Raw genomic sequence first — 22592 nt, 5'->3', positions numbered from 1 at the left:
CTCAAAAGAGCTTCCCACCATAACCATGTTGGAGCTCATGGGTAGCGTTTTAAAGTCCTTTGGTTCCAGATATCCTGCTCCAAAGTCCTTCAATCTTAGTCTGGCGATGGCGTGACATTCACACATTAGGTGTTTTACTGTCTCTTCCTCTTCGCCACACATACGACAATCGGTGTTCTCAGAGTGTCCCATCTTGGCCAGAATTCCTTTGACCCCTAGCTAGCAATCGAAGTGAAAAACAGAGAAAAATATAATATATCGAGAATTAACTTTTTATTAAATTAAGTTTAAATCGGCATACAGCGCAATGTATATTTGCGCTGTATGCCGATTTAAACTTATCTACATTTCGATATCAAAACGATATCATTTTGCTATCTTCGCGAGTGCATTTCACTCGTACTCGTTCTTTAATGTATTGGCATAAACGAGACTCAATGTTTAAAGCCCGAATGATAGCAAAATAACATCGTTTTGACATCAAAATGTAAATACGAATTGGCCTCCTGTTTTACCGAACATAAACTTTTAAATAAATTGAGTTAAATGTAATCCCGCAGGGAATTGGATATTTAGGTTCCAATCTGGATAATTTCCCTCAATTATATGTAATCCAATAAGTCCAATACGAATTCTGACTTTTTTTAAATCAAAAATTATCGATACAGTTTTTTTCCTCTCCTCTATTTGGTCCTCACCATCAAGATTTTACTATAATAGTATGAAAATATAGTATTTTTATACCAGCTTTTGTCACTGACTGTACTCATCTTTTCACGGGCAACTTATATTTATCGAGACTATTTTAACAATCCCAAACACAATTAGTTTCCTACGGGCATCACTGTGTCCATCATCAGATCAGTTCGATGCTACTATACTATTGCAAAATAACTACAACTAAATACTGCATGTTATGTATGAATTTGAAATAATAAAGGATTTTTTATTTTATTTTATTATACTATTGCATTGTCACCCAATTTAGTTTCATGTAGGTATGTGAAGATTCAGCTTAATCAAATAATGGAAGTGTATCTAATTCAGCTTGTAAGATGTGACCTGAAAGTTAATAAAAGCTTGTAAAAACCAGTATGAAATATAAATTCTATAAGGTAAGGTTTCAGTCTAGTGATAAGTGACTTATTAAAGTTATGAAATATTCACAGAACCGTCTGGGAACCCCATTAGCTTTACCTCTGTTACTCGGTTACGGAATTGTGAGTGATGGATGTAGCGGCCTCAAGCAAAATTCAGGCCGCCATTTTTATTTTACGCTACTGATTACAGACATATATTTAAAATAGATAGATACTGCACCTGTGTTAAGTAAAAAGATTTTATTACAACCCAGCCATTCTCTGCGAGATGTATACCTTGGTAATTCTAAACAACTATTACTTTGGAACCAAACCTGAAATTACGAGAAATATCTTGAAAATTTGGGTATCGATAAAAGTTTTGATCAACACGAAAATCGATATGAGAAATGATACAAGTTTTTACAATGTATTTATTCTAACTCTGAATTATACGTCACCGGAATCTTCCTCGCGCTTCCTCAGTGTCGCTATTCGTGGTAGGGCAATATATTGTCCATTTGCCATAATAGTTAGTTTGCGTGGTCTAAATTAGTTTATAAGTCTGTGATATTATTTAGCAAAATAGCTTTGAGCCTCGTTTGCTGAAACCTTATGATGCCATTAACATGAGCCTAAATAAAATAATTAAGATAACTAGTACAAATTCCTAGTATTTCTCTTGAGACCTAAATTTAAATGTTAATGGAATATGTATTTTGTTACAGAAATAAAGGGGTGGAGGATATAACGTAATAAGTTTGTGTTTCATTAATTTTATAATTATGTAATTAACGAATGAAGCCGTTCCTGGGCCTATGAAAATGGAATTCTATAAATAAATATTATATTTGGACTTTATTTATCCCTTTTTGCCGTTAAACGATAATATCGTTGTTATTGAAGTGAAAACTTCTTTAGCGGCGCTGTGCACTTTTTGTGATGGGGGAAAAATGTTAAACTCGTAACAGGTGTCACGTGACCGTAAGACGGACACGTGACCTGATCGAAAAACTGTTACAATGAGTTTTTGATTACTGTTACATTGATTTAAATGCCATCTAGTGAGTTTCCCTCTAACTGGTAGTAAAATAACACGAGTACTAATAGTGATGTGCTTAGGGGTTTCAAATAATGTGACGAAATGACGCTAGATGACGTTAACCTCAATTATACATAGTGCATCATTGAGTTTTCACTTCTGCCGGCACTCCCGGAGTGCAACCCGTTGTTTTTTTTATAATTTCACCTATCCACGTGTAAGCCGGTAAAGCTTTTAATAAAATAGGTGTACTGATTTAAAATTTAATGATCTTTGATAAAGTAAAATGTGTAAAATTGAAAGTAGATTCTCAAGACCCTGACCCTGTGATCTCCTCTATAATAGTTTATGAAGAAATATGCAAGTTTTTTTTTATGATGTAGACAGAAGGCAACTGAGCAAACGATGATGTAGTCCATGAGTGCTATAGGCTTTTAAGAGGGAATACGCTCTTTTATGATGGTTGGAGGGTGTGCGAGGCAAAATACGAGTATCTGTACCCAATTATGTCCCATTTTACGAAATCATACTGTAAGTAGAAAATTGTAATTTGAAGGTCAGTTTAGTGATACTTTTCATTGGTTAAATCTTTCCCACACAGTAATGTTAAATGAATAATCGTGCCTACGCTCGCGAAGAGCCATGAAAATATTATTGAAAATATTATTGGATTCTCAGCTTTTTTATATCATTCGGGATATAAAAATGATACAAAAAAAAAGTTGATCACGGTTCATACCCCGGTCGATATAAGTCTATTTTTTAAGGATGCCGGATACGGGCCGCGGCCGGGCCGGAACTTCCTATTATCTCCGTATTCTATTCTATGGAAAGCACCACGTGATCACGGATCAGCCGTCATAGAAAATGATATGTCGGACGCCTCGGCCCGGGCACGGCCCGGTCTGGCGTGAGTCAGACTTTATACTTTATTGAAACGGAGCGTACATTTTAAGGCGCATTAGGTTTTACTCTTTCCTATAAATATTTTCACGAAAAAATGCAAAATAATTTTTCACGGCTTTCAGTTTCCTTTTTCAAATAAAATTCTGAATGTTACTTTAGTAAATATCAAACAATAAATGACATTTTCAGTTAAGCGAACTGGAAATTACGTAAAGCTGCTTCCTATTTCATAAAAAACGGGAAATGATGGTGGGTGGTTACATCTCGGAATACACCCGTTACAAAAGCAAATAATTTACGCAATCATATATATTTCTGAATTCAATAGGTACCTAAATTGTCATTCTATGGAACTTGCTAATGCTATGTAAACAAAGTCTCTAGTAAATTCATCATTCAGAGACAATTTCAATATGGCGGTTTGTTTACATAGTTAGCTAGTTCCATAGAATGGCACTTTACTTACATACTTCCAATGACCCAAAACTGAACATCAGCAGGCGTGGCTCACTCCGCGATTTCGTCGCTTTGCTACAGGTAGCTAAAAGTACATCCGTTCCTACCCCAATTTTGGGGAAAGCCGTAAGCCGCGCGTGGCGCTGTCGCCACCTAGCGGCCATATCTGTGCTGATCGTAACAGACGCGTTTTGTTAGAGAGTGAGTCTTCTGTACCTAGTAACTGCTAACTACTAACTCTTGATATGTGACAGTTAAACTTGTACATTGTGTATCTGTGGTAATATATGTATGTCTAAATATGTTTATATATATATATATATAATTTCATCTTCATCATACTTTGTCGTTACCAAATCAGTGTACAGATTCGACACACGGGATTGTTGTGCCATTTACGGTTCGAGCCAATCGTGCAGTCTAACGCTACAACGCGATTGGTTGATGACTCACGCTAGACCGGGCCGTGGCCGGGCCAGAGCATCCGGAGCGTCGTTTTCTATGGAAAGCATCACGTGATCACCGGGGCTCGGGTGTGGCACGGTGCGGGCCCGGCCCGGTCACGTCCCGGAGCCTCCTGACAACCTATTTTTCTCTTCGGGTGGTATTCTACTTGTTTAAGATCTTTGTCCAATATGCATTGCGTCTCACTCTCTCATTAAGCAAAATGTGAGACGCAAATACACATTGGACCAAGGTTGGACAGATGGAATACCACCCTTCACAATATGCATGCCCGGCTGTGTCGGAATATATTTGCCAAAATAAAGAGGTTGCAAAACGTCATAAATTTGTTTGTTAAATATGATGGTATAGCTAATTCGTTACTTGGTCGGTTTATATTAGGTACAGCCGTCTTTGATATAATATACGTCAAGATTATATAGGTTGGATAATGTCTTGATTTATTTTGTGAAATATGGAAGTGTTGCTGAAATGTAATTTTGTCGGATTATATTAAATGAGACATCTATTGATGTTACTGCTTGTAAAAATGATTCAATAATGAGCATGTAGGTTTATAATGAATATTAAGATACTATATAGTTTTTTCTCACATTACCACTTATTATATGGAGTGTAGAAGTAACTTATTACTTAGATACTTTTTTATTTCGTACGAAGTTCATAGAAATATATATGACAATACCGTATCTATAGTTGGTCAAACCAAATTTGTCAGTAAATAAGAACAAAAAAACTATACTCATCCTTTTCTTTTGGGTGTTAGTACTAGTGTAAGACCAAGATAGCATGATTCTCTCTATCTATGTTTGAAATGAGACAGTCCTTTGACAAACTATAATAACCATTTTTATTCATTCATTTAGAGTTCAACTGATCTTCTCTGCCTGCACAGATTTATTTAACATCATAACTATGCCTTAAAAGCCCACTCCACAAGTCCACACTCGTGCGCGAATCTTGGCTTCGCGCTGCGATTCGCGCACGAGTGTGGAGCGGGCTAAACAGTTTTGTCAACTTTTCACCATGATATTGACCATCCAGGTGACTTGTTTACAAATGGCTTACCGCAAAACGCGATAATCAAAATTTCGTTATCTGCCTCTGTCGATAAGAGAAGCAGATATAGAGTGATTGCCTCTGTCGATATGCAGGGAAGCAGATATCGACTGATTGCCTCTGTCGATATGCAGAGAAGCAGATATCGAGTGATAGAGAGGCCGAAATGTTGGTTTTCGTGTTTCGCAGTAGGTCCTGGGGTTAGTGAGAGTAACGCCCCATACGCAGAATTTTCCGTAATATTCCTTATTTCCTGCCTAAAATTACCCAAAGGCACTAACTACTGAAATAATACAATAGAACTCTTCGTATATTTTATTGTTCTTATATAAATGACTAAGGGTGGTATTCCACCGTCCTATCCAATTTCTTTGTCCAATGTCATTGCGTCTCACTCTCTGATGTGAGACTCAATAGAAAATCAGACCAAGAATATGCAGCATATTTGATAGCCCACGCAGTGAACGTGTTATTTTAAACGTCAAACTTCTTTGAAATTATGCCGTATAAATGACACTTGCACTGCATGGGCTATCAAATCCGCTGCAGACTTTTTTTGGTCCGACTTTACACATTGGGCAAAGAAATTGGATAGATGGAATACCATCCTAAAAGACGTGGAATGCGTCAGGGGGACCGCTAACCATGCCAAATAATCATATAAGTGCCTCTCTTTCGCGCAAATAATCATAACAGTGATAGAGAGGCAAATATATTAATTAATGAAGTGGTTCGCGGTTATAACCCTGACTGTATAAGAATCAAACCAGGGTATACTGCGTGTGCAACAATTTAAATTACAATTCTGCTAGGGACGGCCATTCCGTGAGCGTCAGGATGGCGGGTGGACCTCAGCGAATTTGAACGAAATATTTATAAACATATTGTACCTTCGGTGTACAAATTATTGTACTTTTAATAGAATCCAGTGTACTTCTCCCGGAAACGAGATATTTAACAAAAAAGTTCCACCCGCCATTCTGATGTCAGGATGGCGGGTGGACCTGTGAAATCTTGGATTATACCGCATTTTTATAAGCTTTTATTTAGTTTCACCTGACTGTTGTCTGTCTGTCTGTCTGTAATCAAATCTTGCAAGTTAAATTTGATCCACTTCCCGGTTTTCGATTGTAAGTCGGGTGACTATGCAATATTATGGTGTCATCGAGCTGATCTGATGATGGAGACCGGAGGTGGCCATAGGAACTCTGTGATAAAACAACGAAACCTAAGTAATTGTGTTTGGGGATTTTAGAATTGTCTCGATGAGTATTAGTTGCCTGTGGAGAAAAGTACAGTCGACGATAAAAGCTTGTACCAAAAATGAAATTTTTGCCAAAAACTTATTATTACATATCAAACAGCAAAGAATAAAAATTTATTGAATAGGTATTCATGATCTCCTTAGATGTGGCTACTACAGTCTTGATTTTCCGAGTGATCATCGCTTTCCGGTTGCAACTTGGTGCCATCGAGGAATGTCCATGGTACATGAAAAAAAAATCGTTTATAATACAATTAATTGTATATCTGGCCGCTCCGATATATCTGATGGAGACTGTACCTAAGCACCGAAACCTTATACACCGTGAAATTTTAGTGGTTGTTTTCCCGCGGCAGGGCGATTTGCTATCGGTAGTACTTTGGAATTATGATAGACAAACTTATAAATAAACTGTTTTCCAAAAAAAAAAAATTACAAAAAAATTATTTAAACTCGAACAAGCGAAAAACAATAGTAACACACTAAAACTGCAAGTCGACGACAGTTCCCGATATTGTAAACAGATAAACAAATAAACAAGCACATGTTACTTTTTTAAACTGTGTAACAGGCTAGAGTGCTTTACTGTTTGACAACTGAAAATAAAATTTACTTAGACTGTTCCTTCACGATTAACAGTTGAAATAAAACCTTTTTATTAGTTTGATGATTGCCATTACGTTGTGTCAACTTTGGTAAATCGAATAATTACATCCTCTTCGCTTATTAAACTAATGTGGGTAAAGGTAGGTACTACTGCAGTGCTACTACTGGTGTTAGGTCACTTTCGAGTTTCGTTCGACACGTTTATAAATCTGGCATTTCTTAACATTATTTAAAAAAAAGATTACACATCGACTGTATATCGATAGCAGAATCATTTCGTTGCGGGAAAACAACCACTAAAATTTCACGGTGTATAGCGCTGTTTTTTGGAAATACTGTAGGTACATTACATACATACATACATAATAATTATTACTATTTGATTTATCTTCACAGGACCGTAGGTCTACGCTACGAAGTCTAGGAGTATATAAAAGGTTTCAACTCAATACGGACCCGTTCCCGAAATAAAGGGTATCGACAGACAGACGGCCGGACGGGCAGACGGACAGACGGACGGACGGACAGACGGACAGACCGACGGACGGACGGACGGACAGACGGGCAGACGGGCAGACAGATGGACGGAAGTGATCCTTTAAGGGTTCCGTGTTTTCCTTTTGAGATACGGAACCCTAAAAAATAACTTTTGCTTATCATAGCGCTCTTTCTTTGGACATACGTATGTGTACGTATGTGTAGTAATATTAAATTTATTTTACTCCTCTTCTTATTTCTCACGTATGCAAGTAGTACGTACCTACTTGAAAAAAAAACGTGAAAGACATCACTGTTAAGGTTACTAGGTATTACTTCTAGAACCAAAAAATATACTTACAGACAAACCTACGTACATACAATATACTTACAAATATTTTAAAAACAATCCCCCCCCCGCGAAAAATGGCAGAATGATTTGCATGTTAAGATATCGCTTGGGCCCCTCCCTTCCGATGTGTCGGAAGCTGGTGTTGCTCGAATATACTAATATATAGGTATTACAAAGGCGAAAGCGGGTTCCTATGCAGATTCAAACGGCACTACACCATAATCATACCTATTTTTGCCAATACCTTGACGCGCGGGGTAACACGATACATTACCTGCATTCAACGTGTTCTTGCGTATTCAAATACATTTAGTATCTTTCTACAAATTTAATATCACTATTTTTTCTTTTGACATGTTTATTATACTATTCGAAAAACATGACAGCGTCAAATATTTAAAAGTCGTAAAATGTAAAAAGGCATAAGAAAAGAGTCCAAACATATTATTTAAGAGTCGGACCAAAGAAGGACTTTTTTTAATATTAGATCTAAGCATTAGAATCTTAGTACTTATAGGCTAAGCCTAAAGTGCCATTGCAATGCAAGCTAATGAATAAATATAAACTAGCAACCCATCCTGGCTTCAGAAGGGTTACACAAAACCTTAAAAATGTATACACCGAAACCTTTCTCAAGAATCACTCTATTGATAGGTTAATACCGCATGAGAATCCGTTCAGTAGTTTTTGAGTTTATCGCGAACATACATCCACACAAACAGACAGACTCGGCGGGGTAGTGAAATGAAAACTGCTGCATACATACTTATAAGTAACAGAAAATCTGGAATTGACATATATAAAATCAATTATATTGTTATCTTCTTGTGCACGACTTACAAAATATACCTAATTTCCAAATCGTTACCTTATACTTTTTGAGTAAAATAGCTGTGACATATGGACAGACAGACAGACAGAGACAGACTGACAGGCAGACAGACGGACATGACGAAACTGTAAGGGTTCCGTTTTTGCCATCTTGGCTTCTGTTTCACCAGATGAAAGTAAGTAAGTAGATAGTTTATTTTTTGTAACCGACACAATTACTATCTTAGTGTAACGAGCTTAATAGTTTTTATTTACTTACTTATTTTATTGAGAGCGCACCACCGACATTCTTAGTGGTGGTACTGTATTCGCTGTGGCCGAAAACAGCTTGTAGATAATTATCTTATACCGATACTTTTTAAATTTTTGTTACTTCGTCGCAGCCAATGGAAATTTCTCCTCTTTTAAACTCGTTTTTCATGCATGGGTTCCTGAAATTGAACATATCTGAACTGAACACATGAACACTGAAGAACGTGGCATTGATGGGAGAAAATAATGTCAAAACCAGATAAGCTGAAAAATCTACATTTGTAGAATGTAACTAAATGCATTGGGTACCACTACAGTTTGCTGACGACTACCTAAATATTCCATAATATCAATATCCAGTGAGGAAAACGGGAACTATGTTTGTATGGAGAACCGGTCACTCCCTTTCCTCTTAATAGCTTAATATTCTTCGGCACATGATTATACCATATTTATTAATAGGTACATGCACTGTATTTCCATATCTTACCTGAAGCAGAGAGCCAGACGGTGAATGCTGGATATTGGTTTCTGAAATCTTGTTTTTGTTTTACCAAACGTTGTTTAATTCTGCCGTGTGGACGGGACGGCTTCGAAAGAATCTTGAGTCATATGTAAATAAAGCTCTTTACATCATGTTGTATGTACCTATTCTTATTTTTCCGAACGTGTCGACGTAATCAGTCATTAAGGCAGCTAGGGCCAATATTTTGATTATATTATTTCCTTCCATATCCGCTTGCTTCCGATCGAACCATTGTTTTCAATCTGATTGACATTTATTATGACATTTGTCATGAACAGTCGGCTCGGACGTCCCGGTCGGCTCGGATAGGGCTGGGTAGGACTCGAATCCTTTGAATCTTCTGCTTGAAGACTACTCAATTTTCTGACTCTTATAATTAAGTTTAAACTCGAGTTCTTTTCAACTAGATAGAGACCAAAGTCTCTTGTAGAGACTTGAGTACTTTTCAGAGAACTCTCGTATTTTTACAAAAAAAAAACCGAAAAGCATTGTCTTTATGTATAATTTGTAGATTAGATACGTACATAAATCATAAAATAACGCTTAATTTCGTTACTGTTATATAGGAAAAACCTATAAATTTTTTCACGGAGTCTTTATTTGGAGGCTCGAGTCCTTTTGAGTTGCTCTTAAAAAGGACTACAAAGGACAGAAGTCGGGAGAAGTTTTTTAAGCGCAGAGTCTTGTAAAAACGAGCTGTGCCTACATCAAATTCAGACTCAAAGGACTCGAGTTCCTACATGTAAACACTAGAGGCTCGGACATTGCTCGGACAGCACTAGTGTTAATGTAATAAACGGGTGGCCTTGACACCCCGGCCCCGGAACGGCCCGGTCACGGTGGCGCTCCTGACAGCTCCTGCGTCGGCTCGCTCCGGCCCGCCCCGGTCCGGGCACGGCCCGGTCTAGCGTGAGTCATCCTTAACTAATACGATTCTTATTTATTCCTAATTCGTGCAATGAGTTTTTGAGTCACTGAGGTCATCGAACTTGACAACAAAATGGCGAGAACCCTCGCACGTCTTATCTCACTCACACAAGCATAGTACGTGTTCACCTACACGAGCTTAGCTGTGCGCGTAGGAACGCGTTTGTTTCATACATTTGATCGCCAGTGTCCGGGGTGTGATGTAAGTAAGGAATTTAATTGTTTTAACGAGATATTTTAGTTTTGAAATATATTAAAGATCTTTACTAAATAGGTATCTATATTTAATCTCACTTATTTCGATAGTTTAATACAGAGTGCTGCTTCTAAATATTACACTTTTGTAACCCGACGTGTGGGGCTTAGTCTGAACTGACTAATAGGTACGTTAGTTTGTCTTACAAGTATTTATATATTTTTGAAAAGGAAAAATAATATATACAGTCCTTTGGTATAGTTTATTGACAGATTGACAACGAATTGCACATTTTTCCATTGACATTTAGTACAAGGCCTAATTTCGTATCATATACATTAATAATTAAAAAAATATCCTTAATTTAGGCAGCATTCGTTAACCTAAACATACAATACAAGTTCTTAATAATAATTTACACAGCTTATTAAAAAGTGTTTCTATCAATGGGCTCATAATTCCTTTAGGAATTAATTGATGTAAACACTTTTTTTATCACAATAAAGTATGTATGTACATGAAACTAATTATAATCTAATTTATTTACAACGTTCGTATACTATTACAGTATTTATCTAAAACGGAACAACATCGCAGTTTTACTACTAACAAGCTTAAACATGTGTTTTAAATAATGATATTAATTATTATAAACATCACAATTGATGTTCAACGTAATCGTCGGGTGACAAGTAAAAGTCACTAAGTATTTTCAAAAAATTAAAGTAACAATGCACTTTATTACACTTGTAACACGGTTTATTGTCCAATAATAATCAATGGTGTTAGTTAGTGACTTTTGCTTGTCACCCGACGGTATGATGTTTCATTTACGGTCTGTCAGTAAGGTAATTTTATTAGTAAATGTAAATCATTTGAAGCGTGGAAGTCATGGGACTGGGGTTGGGCCAAGCTTGCTGATGCATGCCATTTGCAATGACAAAGTGTTATCATTAATGTTAAATTTGTATGATACAATGACAATTATAAGTAATGGCACTGTCTCACTGATCTATTCAAGTCGATGCAAAATTATCTAGATGGACTCTAATGGAAAAATATACCAACAAAAAAAGTTATAAAACAATCAACGTGCCTACCTACTAGTAGTAAATGTATAGGTAATATTCGCAACGGTCCGCTGAAATGAAACAGCCAATTTTTTAAGCGATTTGGGGTTGTTTCCAGATCGACTAAATTCAGTTTAGTATGACATACAAATATAGGCTACGCTGAGTAGCTATCTTATTAGAAAAAGATCTGTTGCATTGGTATCATTTCCAAAGATAAGTTTTCTGGAATGGAACTGAACGTCATTTTTCCGAAGTCCAAGGACTTCTTTCGTTTTTATTATTTCAAATAAGATTTTCAGAAAATCTATCTTTCCGAATCATTCCAATGCACCTCACAGCGAAACTCAGATGCCATTTTCAATAGTTTAATTTCCGGAACAATAAAAGCAATATCGTTGAGTTCGAATTCTACATCAGTTTTCATTCTGTTTTTAAAAAGAATAGGTCACATTAAATTAACTACAGGGTGATTGAAACGTGAGCAGTATCAACCCTGCGCATTCAGTAAATTATAAGCAACTATTTCGTATCAGTATCAGTAAGATTAACGTTCTTTTTACTAGAATATAAAGAAAAAGTTTTAATGTACGGCATACATGGACACCCTACAATAATACTTCCAAATACCGATACTTTTTGCTATATTCATGACAATGTCTCAAATTGAATGTCATTATAGTCCTCTGGTTACTTTTTGAAAATCGTATCTCATTCAAGTGTGAATTATGTTTTCTGCATACCAATCAAAGTGCTGCCATAACGGTTAAAGAGGTTTGCTTTATTAATTAGATGTTGTAGGGTGGCCATGATTGTAGATAATCATGACGACCGGTCTGGCCTAGTGGGTAGTGACCCTGCCTGCGAAGCCGATGGTCCTGGGTTCGAATCCCAGTAAGGGCATTTATTTGTATGATGATACAGATATTTGTTCCTGAGTCATGGGTGTTTTCTATGTATTTAAGTATTTATATATTACATATATCGTTGTCTGAGTACCCACAATAGGGTGATTCATTTTTGTATGGAGAAAACAAAGTTGTAATATTTTTCCTGATTTTGCTCACCAATGGAGTCTCCCCACACTAAAAACTATCTATTTCAATTTTCAAAAGAATCGAATAACGTTTAGAGGTTGCACAAGTTGAAAAGGTAGAGTGAGAATCCCATACATTGGCTGAAAATGAACTATGTTCTAAAATGATAAAATATAATGAACTGATACTAAAATCGAATGAGAAAACTGAATTTTGCGTCTAAAACACGATAAACGAACTTTTCCTTTGGAAAAAGGTGGAAAAACTGAAAAATCTTAATTAGAACATTTATCAAGTAACAAAAATCCAAGTTTACTGCTAATTTTAAAATTTATTTATATGTAGAAGGTTCAATATCAGACTACTCTCCGCTTTGATGATAGCCGTTGAAACCATTTTTCTACCCTCCGATGTAGAGTCGTTGGTTATTTGAAAAATCTTTGTTGATGATGTGCAACCTCTAAATGTTGACCGATTTTAAATTTTTTTAACGTATAATATTTTTTTATCAGTTAGAACAAGAATTCGAGCAAAGTCAGCTGAAAATCGAAAATTCGGAAAAATGCAACACCCTAACCCACAACACAAGCCTTCTTGAGCTTACTGTGGGACTTAGTCAATCTGTGTAAGAATGTCCAATAATATAAAAAAAAATATATATAAATTTCAATTCAATTAAAATTGTCCTTACCAATGAAGTTATAAATAGGAAAAAAGTGTTATATTATTATTTAAATATAGATACTGATTTACTGACTATATAAGGTTGGCCCTCACGTCTCATTGATCAATCTGTATATTATTATTAATTAAAACGGTCCAAGTCGAACATGTCAATCAGACTTTTAAAACAGTATGTCCTTTAAAATGTGGATAGCTGTAGAAATTACTCAACAAATACAAATTGTTCCACTGGCGTTAAAATTTAATTCGATTTAAGTTTTCTACAATTGTCTATTTTCATTAGATATTTACATCGATCACGAAAATTCTAGACGATTCTTTCTTAAAACACTTTAACAATTAACGCAAACTATATAATCACGGGCCCAGAAGTAGTTGGTACCTGCAACAGAAAAAAATGGTGAATTAGGCAACAAAAAAGTGAGGCAAGGACATATAACAGCGTATTATCACGTGCGAATTTCGCCATCTTGGCGTTTAATCAAATGGAAATGAATGCTTTTATATGGTTGGGTGAATATTTCTATAAAAGTTTCAGTATCTAATATTTGATATATACAAATTAAACGTCGTCCTGTTTCGCTTATTTTTTGAAGGCTATATATTTATATTGTAGGTAAGCAGATGTCTTTCCTTTATATAAACCTTAATAAATACCATATAATCTACCAATTTTATAAATAAATATGTAGTAGTCATGTTAGGCAAATAAATCTATAATAACATGCTATTTATCTATGCTTGGACCGCAAATATTCATAGTTTAAAACACACTTGCACTCCGTGTGCTATCAAAATCGTTGCAGACTTGTCTTGGTCTAACTCTATCTATCATAACCATACTAGTCAGTATTATAATCCTCATTTTGCTCTATCGTAGTCTGGTAAAAATATTGTAAAATAAAATTTAGTTTTTAACATAAAAAATATATGGTCGCGCCGCCGCTATACGGAATGTACTCGTGCTTTTTTAATCTCTGAATAAACTACAAAATAATCACAGTAGATTTGTCTTGATATCTTTATCAAATTAAATATTATAAGAGAGAACTCATAGCCTGGGGCCAAATTCGACATGTACAACTGTCAGATTTCCCATCCACGTCAAATCAACAGTTGATTTTATTGTATACTGAGTGTTGATTCCATCAACGGTGGATAATATCATTTGGTACAACCAAAATTCAACTCTAAACTAAGGGTGGTTCAGTTTGGTTTGCTTGTCACCCTAACTGTGGATTGTTAATGTCAAATTTTGACATTGTACGTATTCGAGAACTTATGATTTTTCCCACATCAACGGGAGATCAACACGATACGTCAAACGTCGCTTGTCGAATAGGGGTCCTGATAATGAAACTACCCAGCTGTCTTGTGTAAAACCTTTGTCCGCGCGCTCGTGTGCATTTGATTGCCTCACTATATCTCTATTGACGCGTAGAAGATTGGCTTCGTGGATATATCACAACCATAATAGTCAGTATTATAGCCCTCATAATACTGACTGCCGTAGTCCGGTAGAAATATTGTCAACGAAAATTTTGTTGTAAAATAAAAATATATGGCCGTCTGTATACGGATAGAATCATCATCATCATCATCATCTCAGCCATAAGACGTCCACTGCTGAACATAGGCCTCCCCCTTTTTTGGGGGGTGAATGCCATAATCGCCACGCTTGAATACGATACGGATAGAATAGAATAGAATAATGTTTATTCGCAAAAATATGTATGTACAAAGGTAGAGTATAGGTGTAATAGTGAGTAACAATATTCAGCTTTTTGGCGTGCAAATTTTAGGAACATCAACAGCAGAATTAAATGATAATGGAAAGTAGGTATAACCCTTGTGCAGCTTTTATAATATCTGAATAAAGTACAAAATAATCACAGTACTTGGATATTTCTTGATCTCTATATCAGAGAGAGAACTCAGAGCCCTGAGCCTGATAATGAAACTACCCGGCCAGCTGTCGAGTACAAAACCTATGACCACGCTAGTGAGCATTTTATTGCCTCACTATATCTCTTTTGACGCGAAGAAGATTGCCTATAGCTAAAACCAATTCTAGGAACTTATATTGACCGGGAACTTGTACCAATGAACCGTGATTACCTTTTAGTTAGTGTAACTAACCGTATATCATATAAAACTGTCGATTCTATGAAGTTTTCGAATTTTAGTGATCTGATATTGATATAGGTAAATTATTTACTGGCACTCTTTGGTCGGAACAAAGCTTCTGGTACCTAGTAAAGTAATACCTTTATACCTACTCAACAAATACACGAAAAACATTGAGTTTATGTCATATTTTTTTTAAATAAAATCACGAAAACTCATTTTAATTCAGTTATTCGAAACTGATCGCTGTTGTTGTTGTTTTTACTACTGCAGAGTGACCTAAGACAATGTTTTCAAAAGTTATTGAATAAATTTAATATTTTGTTTAGTTACAAAAATACTAAATTAGAATTAGCTAGTAGCTTATTCTTTCATCTTATTGGTACTAAGCTAGAAGCACTGCGATATGTCAAATCACCAAAACTCGAATGCCTCTCCGGTAGGAATATTTGCGTGTGTGCGTGTGATGTGCGTATAAATATTATAGGACAATTAAATAAATATTATAGGATATTTTTACACAAATTAATTAAGCCCCACGGTAAGCTCAAGAAGGCTTGTGTTGTGGATACTCAGACAACGATATATGTAATATATAAATACTTAAATATATAGAAAACAACCATGACTCAGGAACAAATATCTGTATCATCAATATCATCATACAAATAAATGTCCTTACCAGGATTCGAACCCGGGACCATCGGCTTCATAGGCAGGGCACTACCTTACCTACTAGGCCAGACCGGTCGTCAAGTCGTATACACTTGAAAAATGTTTCCGGCTCCCAGAGAATTTCATCACGCGAATATTTTTAAATGAGTCCCTAGGCTCAAAAATACTCGCCAGGATAAGATTATAATATAATTAAGCACAATACTAATTCAAAAAATCTAATCAAGCTTTTGATCCTTGTCACAATTTCATACTTAACATTAATTAAGTCAGGGACTTAATTTTCGATTAAGAACGCCTGTTTGCATAAAAGCACGCTCTTAATCTTTTACACGATCGGGTATAAAATATTAAGTATGATCGTATAAAGTTACAGTACAGCTTAAAAATATTTTATTTTTAGTAGCATCGCTATTTGACTTGTGATATTTTTGAATTTATGTTGCTCGTCTGATTTATTACGATATTGTTAATAAGTAGGTAAAGAGAAATTTTAGAATTTTGACATACTCTGTTCAAGCTTTTAATTACTTGGCAGAATTGTGTTTAATCAAAATTATCTGTTCACGAAAATATACTTCTTGAGAGTCTTATGGTTTACCTTCAGGATGGCCCAAAAATATGTTGCCAAGTTTTTTATAGGAATATGTTTCTGACACGTGTTTTACGTACTTAATTTCATTCAATATAAAACTATTATCGTTTACTGGAACAAAACGTTCTTTCTCAAAAATATTTTCATTCCGCTTTGATACATATCTATATGCAAAACTTTGTTAAAATGATCAACAATATGCACAGTAAACAATATTTTTCAGCGTGTTTTTGAGCTACATTGTACTAGTGGTAGTAGATTTCTGAAAACAAAACAAACACTTTACGCCTTTGTACTTCCATTACTGTAATTAATTTTTGTAAAACTTTGTTTTGTACAAAAAAGTCAGTACTACCACCTATTACAAAACGCTTTGTAAATTCTTCCCTCAATATTTAAGTAGTTCACACTTTGTTTTAGCAAAAATCAAGACTGTTACTGGAATTTGGTTTCTACTTCTGACTTTAATCCCGCTAAAATTCTTGATATCACCGCTTCAAGCCGTTAAACTCTTTTATGGTTTATAACTTTATGCTTTAAAATATCGTGATAAGACGTTGTTTCCTCTTTTAGAACATTTTTGTTCTAGTCTTTGTGCGATAAGTCCGCTTCAATAAATAAAACTGGTGTATCTTCGTCGTAAATAGGATTATTGCGCTCGTAACACATTTTATTGCTAACTGTACGTAGATTCCGTCTCATAGATTCTTCATTAATCGTAGAAAATCAACCTCCATATTGGCTGTGTTATACCCATCTACCAATAAAGGTGGCATTCTGATGGCAACTGCAGCAAGCACAGAGATTTGTTTAAAAACCTGTCTCCAATGAGCAGAATACCTACATCAACAACAATAACTTTTGTAAACCAGCGGAGAGCGAAGTGCTATTGCCTGTAAAACTTATTTTAATTGAGATATTAGAGACGCTTGCTGTACACGGGTCTGGTATTCATGATCACATATATTTTTATTTTGGTACTGAAATTTTGTTGACGCGCTCAGAAACGCCTAAATCTTATGACTGTATTTTGTTCAAATTCACTATATTGTGGATGGCAATCTGTGTATCCACAAGATTTGTGCTTGTATCGGATTGCGAAAAAGTGGGAATTTGCTGGAAATGGTTGTTACGTGGTTCAGGATTATTGTAAATGTCCTTTTTATGATCAAAATGTCTCGTGGGGATAATATTTGTGACAAATAGCGGACATAGTGTGTTGTTAACAATATGGTGGATCCAATTCACAGATTTTATTTCCTATTGGGAGGCGAAGGACACGTATCTTATCTATGATGCTAATTTGAAATGGTAAAAATGTACTTAACAATAAAATTAGCAGCGGAACGAAAGTAAGACCAATCTAGAGACGACCGTTTACATACTCTGAGCGTAATGTAGGTTTAAGTATTCAATAATGGGTAGATGGACTATATTATATACATTATAGTGTATATATCAGTGGCGGCGCGTCCATAAAAGCCGATTCCCACCGACTTGCCTATTTTTGGAAACGTCCAAAAATAGGCAAGCAGAGTTGTAAAGGAAATATGTATGTCAAATTAGCCCCGGCTTGCCTATGGATATGTTTGACGCGCCGCCACTGGTATATATATATATATATATATATATATATACATATACAATTCTAGAGCCTGCTAAGATGAACTTCTCTGCTATAGGTAGACATACATTTTATATGCCGGCTAGTATTTAATTATAAGGTCACGTTTGCCGCATGCATCCGGATAGGTGGGCTAGTACCTATAGCCGCCAAGTGTAGACTTAGACACCTTCGTCAGTAAATGACCGGAAAAAGCACAACAACAGGAGTTGTGGAAATCAAGCTTTGCTCAGCAGTGGAACACCATAACGAGCTAAGAAGAAAAAGACAAGTAAACTTTGCGATTTCTCGAAAAAAATACACACGAGATTTGAAATGCAAATTGCCGAGCACTGACTTTTTCCGTTTCTCGTTTAAGTTTTTAACCCCAGAAGTAAAACAACAAGTGTGTTACGGATCTGGAAATGGCTAAACAAATTAAGCATTTCTGATTTCACTTTGCATTGGTGATTTTTCCATACTTAGGTTTCATACATACTATTTTTTATTGTAAGAGTTTAAAACTCGATGTGGATTTAAAATGTTTGCGTATGACGTTTAAATTTACAAGTTTTGTTTTCTACTTGACCGGTAAAGGGAGAAAATAAGTTAAGCTTTTAAAATAGTATGAGTTCCACTTTTATTAGGTATTTGAAACTGTTCAACATGTTTTTCATATTTTAGGGTAATTTTTTAATAGTTTAAGCTGTGCACATTCTTATTAGTCTCATGGCAGTTTTGTATTTAAATCTTAATATTACTTAAGTTATGTTTAACTTTATTATTTGTTTAACAAATATTACAGCTAACATTAGGCCCCGTTCGCACGGCAGCTTTTTAAACGCGCGTTAAAAAAGCGTTTGAATGACTCGAATGGATAATCATGTATGTATTCACACGAAGGCGGTTTTTAAGCGCGGCGCTTGTTTATCGAACACTGTTCGATATGCGGCGTTGAGCGTTGGCCGTTAATTGAGTTGATCATACGGAACTCCGTGTATCTGTTCTCACAAGCGTTAAAAAAGCCCCGGCGCTACTGTCAGTTGGCTGTCAAGTGTCAATTTTTGGTGTCAATCTTCATAATTATTATTAGTTTTACCTTAAAAATGTCAACTTATGCTTACTAATTCCTGAAATATTCAAGCTATCATCATCATCATCATCTCAGCCATAAGACGTCCACTGCTGAACATAGGCCTCCCCCTTTTTTGGGGGGTGAATGCCATAATCGCCACGCTTGGCAGGCAGGTTGGCGATCGCAGTCGAGTACACCGAATTTGACGGACGCTGCTGCCCGTCCACCGGTGGTCTTGGACGTGGTTTAAGGACATACCCGGGTCCTGGACGTAGTTTAAGGACATACACGGATTCAAGCTATATTCAAATAATACGTCGTAAGAGCAAATAAAGTATAGCTTTGCTGAGATGTGTACCTACGTGGCAGTACGACTCACAAGTGATTTTTAAGCGTTCATATGAACACAAATATTAGAAACGGTAAAAAAGCGCCAACGTCAGATTTTAACGCAACGCTTTTTAAGCTGTCGTGCGAATGGGCCTTTACAGTTTCCCAATGCGATGGTGTAAGTCGGCTATTAACGTTAAGAAATTATTTACTAACCAAGGTTCTAAGAATGACATAACACTCACCATTGAGCTACAACGCTGACACGATGGGTTCCTTATCCGAAGTAGTTACAGTTTTATCTACAAACATGTACATATTAACACAGTCTTCACTCGGACTCGGATTGTCCTCCGGCTTCTCATCAGGACTTATATTTTCATCGTCCTCATACACTTTCATCTTATCTTCGAACTCAATTTTATATTTAACTGAAGGCATTTTATTTACAGTTGACAACAAAGATTCTTGTATCGTGTTCTCGTTACCGTTGCAAGTCTTATCGGATCGAAACATATCTGTTCTCTCAGATGCGTTGCACTTTCTTTTAGGCTTCTTAACTAAAACTGCCAAACAGGGAAGAATTTGCTTAAACTCTTTCCGGAAGTTATCATTCAACCAAGCGTAAAGAAAAGGATTATAGCACGTGGAAGACATTGCTATGAAATGTGCAAAGAAGAATAATACCATATAGTATCTCCAATGCTCTGTCAATGAGTAAAAATCACTGCTAATATTAGTTAGATTCAACGGTAGCCAAGACAAACCGAAGATAGCTACCATTGCTATTAACATTCTATTCGTTCTTCTTTTTCTTTCTCTTTCTGCATCTTCCTTCTTACTATTCTTACTCCCTGGCCTTGATTTTAACCTATCATTTAATTTAACACTAACGCATGTATAACAAAACGCCATGATGGTAAAAGGTAACACAAATTGCATTATAGTCGTAATGGCGCCAAATGCTTTCCGAATTTGATCTGAAGGCCATTTCTCCACGCAATAAGCATTATCTTTCTCGCTTTCTTCGGCATCTGGATTATATTCTAAACCCATATAGTAGCCATATGGGAATGTTACTGTTAAAGCGAACACCCATATTCCAATGATCAATGCAATACAGGTGTTTATCTTCATTCGCGGTTTAAATGGGTATATTATCACAAAGAATCTATCTATGGCTATGGAAGTTAAAGTGAGAGTGGAAATATAAACGCTACAGCCTTGAGCGTAAGGCATGATATGGCATAGCAGACCGCCAAACACCCATCTGCCTAGGAAGGTGTAGAGTGGAGTAAATGGTACAGCAAATACGCATAGTAATATGTCTGACAAAGCTAGGTTCGTGATGAAGAGATTAGTGACCGTTTGCATGGCTCGGTTCCTAATGACAGCATAACACACGAGAGCATTTCCGAAGATTCCTATAATGAAGATTAGAGTATACGCCGTGCAGAAAATTGCTTGGATAGCTTTATCTTCGATAGGGTCTGGTGGACGAGAAGCGTTTGTGCTTTCTGTGAAATTGTCATTGTATGTCGGTTCAGTACTCCATTCGGTCATAATGAAATCTTTTTAACTGAGCATCACAAACCTTTTAGGTTTGTTGCTATCATTTCTAGTTTTACTGTATTTTAGTACAGTTCGTTTCATAGTGTTTATATTTGGTTTATCAACTTCTTCTTTCTGGTTTGAAGTGCTTCATGTTGCCTTGTATCTATGACGTCATTCGTTTAACCGCCCATAATCTGAAACAAAACAGTAGTAAGTATTAAAAGGATGTTTTTCATCACTCCGTTTGCATAATAATCTAGGCTTAGTGATATCAAGGGTAATATGAGATAAATATTTGATTTGCCTTTTCAAGTGTGCTTTTAAAGTACCAAAATAACATCGATAGTGTTTTGATGTCGTGCACTCGCTGGTTATATTTAAACCTTACCTATTTGTACATTAATATACCTATGCGAGTGTGATGTAATGTACCTAATACCTAATTAAAACGATAACAACAAATAGGAAGACAGCTGGTGCCGCCATATTTAAATTTTAATCAATATAATTAATTCACTATGTATCTATAACTAACTTAGATGAAACCTTAACCTATAGGCACACAGTAAGGTAAACGTACTAGTGCTAGCATGTCGAGCCACCATGCCCAATATATGACACCTTGCTGTCACCTCTATTGACAATGACTTAAGTTTCAAGATGACATGTACTGGGTTCGCGTCGAGCACCAGTACGTTTACCTTAGCCAAGCTTAATAAATTCTCAGGAACTGTATCAGTTGAGAGAGCGATAGACCTGTCAAAACAACGTGTAGGTATATGAAAGGCGCCGTGATTAATTTATATTTGATTATCATGTGACTCGGGCAGGAGTATCTAGTAGTTCAGTTAAGGCGAATTATTCTGGTGAAAATCCGTACCTAACTAAAATTAATAGCTATAGTACATTGTGACACGAACTAGTATAGTACATTGTGCAACGAGGGGGGTAAGAGAGTTAAAGACTCGAGTTTACAATATGCTTACCCCCGGAGTTACATACAATGTTTTTCATCACACTTGCGAAGAAAAAACTACTAAATACGGTGACATTTCAAACATTCGTCCGCAATATTGTCTTGTTTTGGCAGGTTTGGATTCGAAGGCACAGACCCACTCGGATTCAGCATAATCGAAAATCGAGTAAAAAATAATTTTTAATACTGCTGCTCAAAAAGTGCTACTTTACGTAGCTGTTTAGCGTGCGGAAAGTTGGTTATCTCGAACTAGTGCTTTTTACTTTTCCAATTTTTTTAAATTTATACTTGTTCCAATTCACGACTAGTTATTGATGAGTGTTAATATTAGTTTCCTTTAAACGTCGTAATCAGCATAAAAACCTACCGTTAATGTAAGAATACGAAAAATATTACATATTTCATATTTAATTACTTACCTCTTCATC

General features: G+C 35.9%; 1 protein-coding gene across 1 annotated transcript; it reads right to left on the bottom strand.

The window, feature by feature from the left end:
• Positions 1-10686: 10686 nt before the first annotated feature.
• On the bottom strand, positions 10687-21504 carry LOC134669131 (prolactin-releasing peptide receptor-like). The gene is made up of 2 exons (XM_063526671.1): positions 19880-21504; positions 10687-13611 (listed from the first exon to the last, which is right to left on the bottom strand). Exon 1 carries the CDS (start codon positions 21195-21197, stop codon positions 19887-19889), a length of 1311 nt encoding a protein of 436 aa, XP_063382741.1. The 5' UTR covers positions 21198-21504; the 3' UTR covers positions 10687-13611; positions 19880-19886.
• Positions 21505-22592: the final 1088 nt, after the last annotated feature.

Source organism: Cydia fagiglandana, chromosome 11, assembly GCF_963556715.1.
Source record: "Cydia fagiglandana chromosome 11, ilCydFagi1.1, whole genome shotgun sequence".
NCBI lineage: Eukaryota > Metazoa > Arthropoda > Insecta > Lepidoptera > Tortricidae > Cydia > Cydia fagiglandana.
Note: the sequence above shows the minus strand (reverse complement) of the source record. Positions and strands in the feature narration are given on the sequence as shown.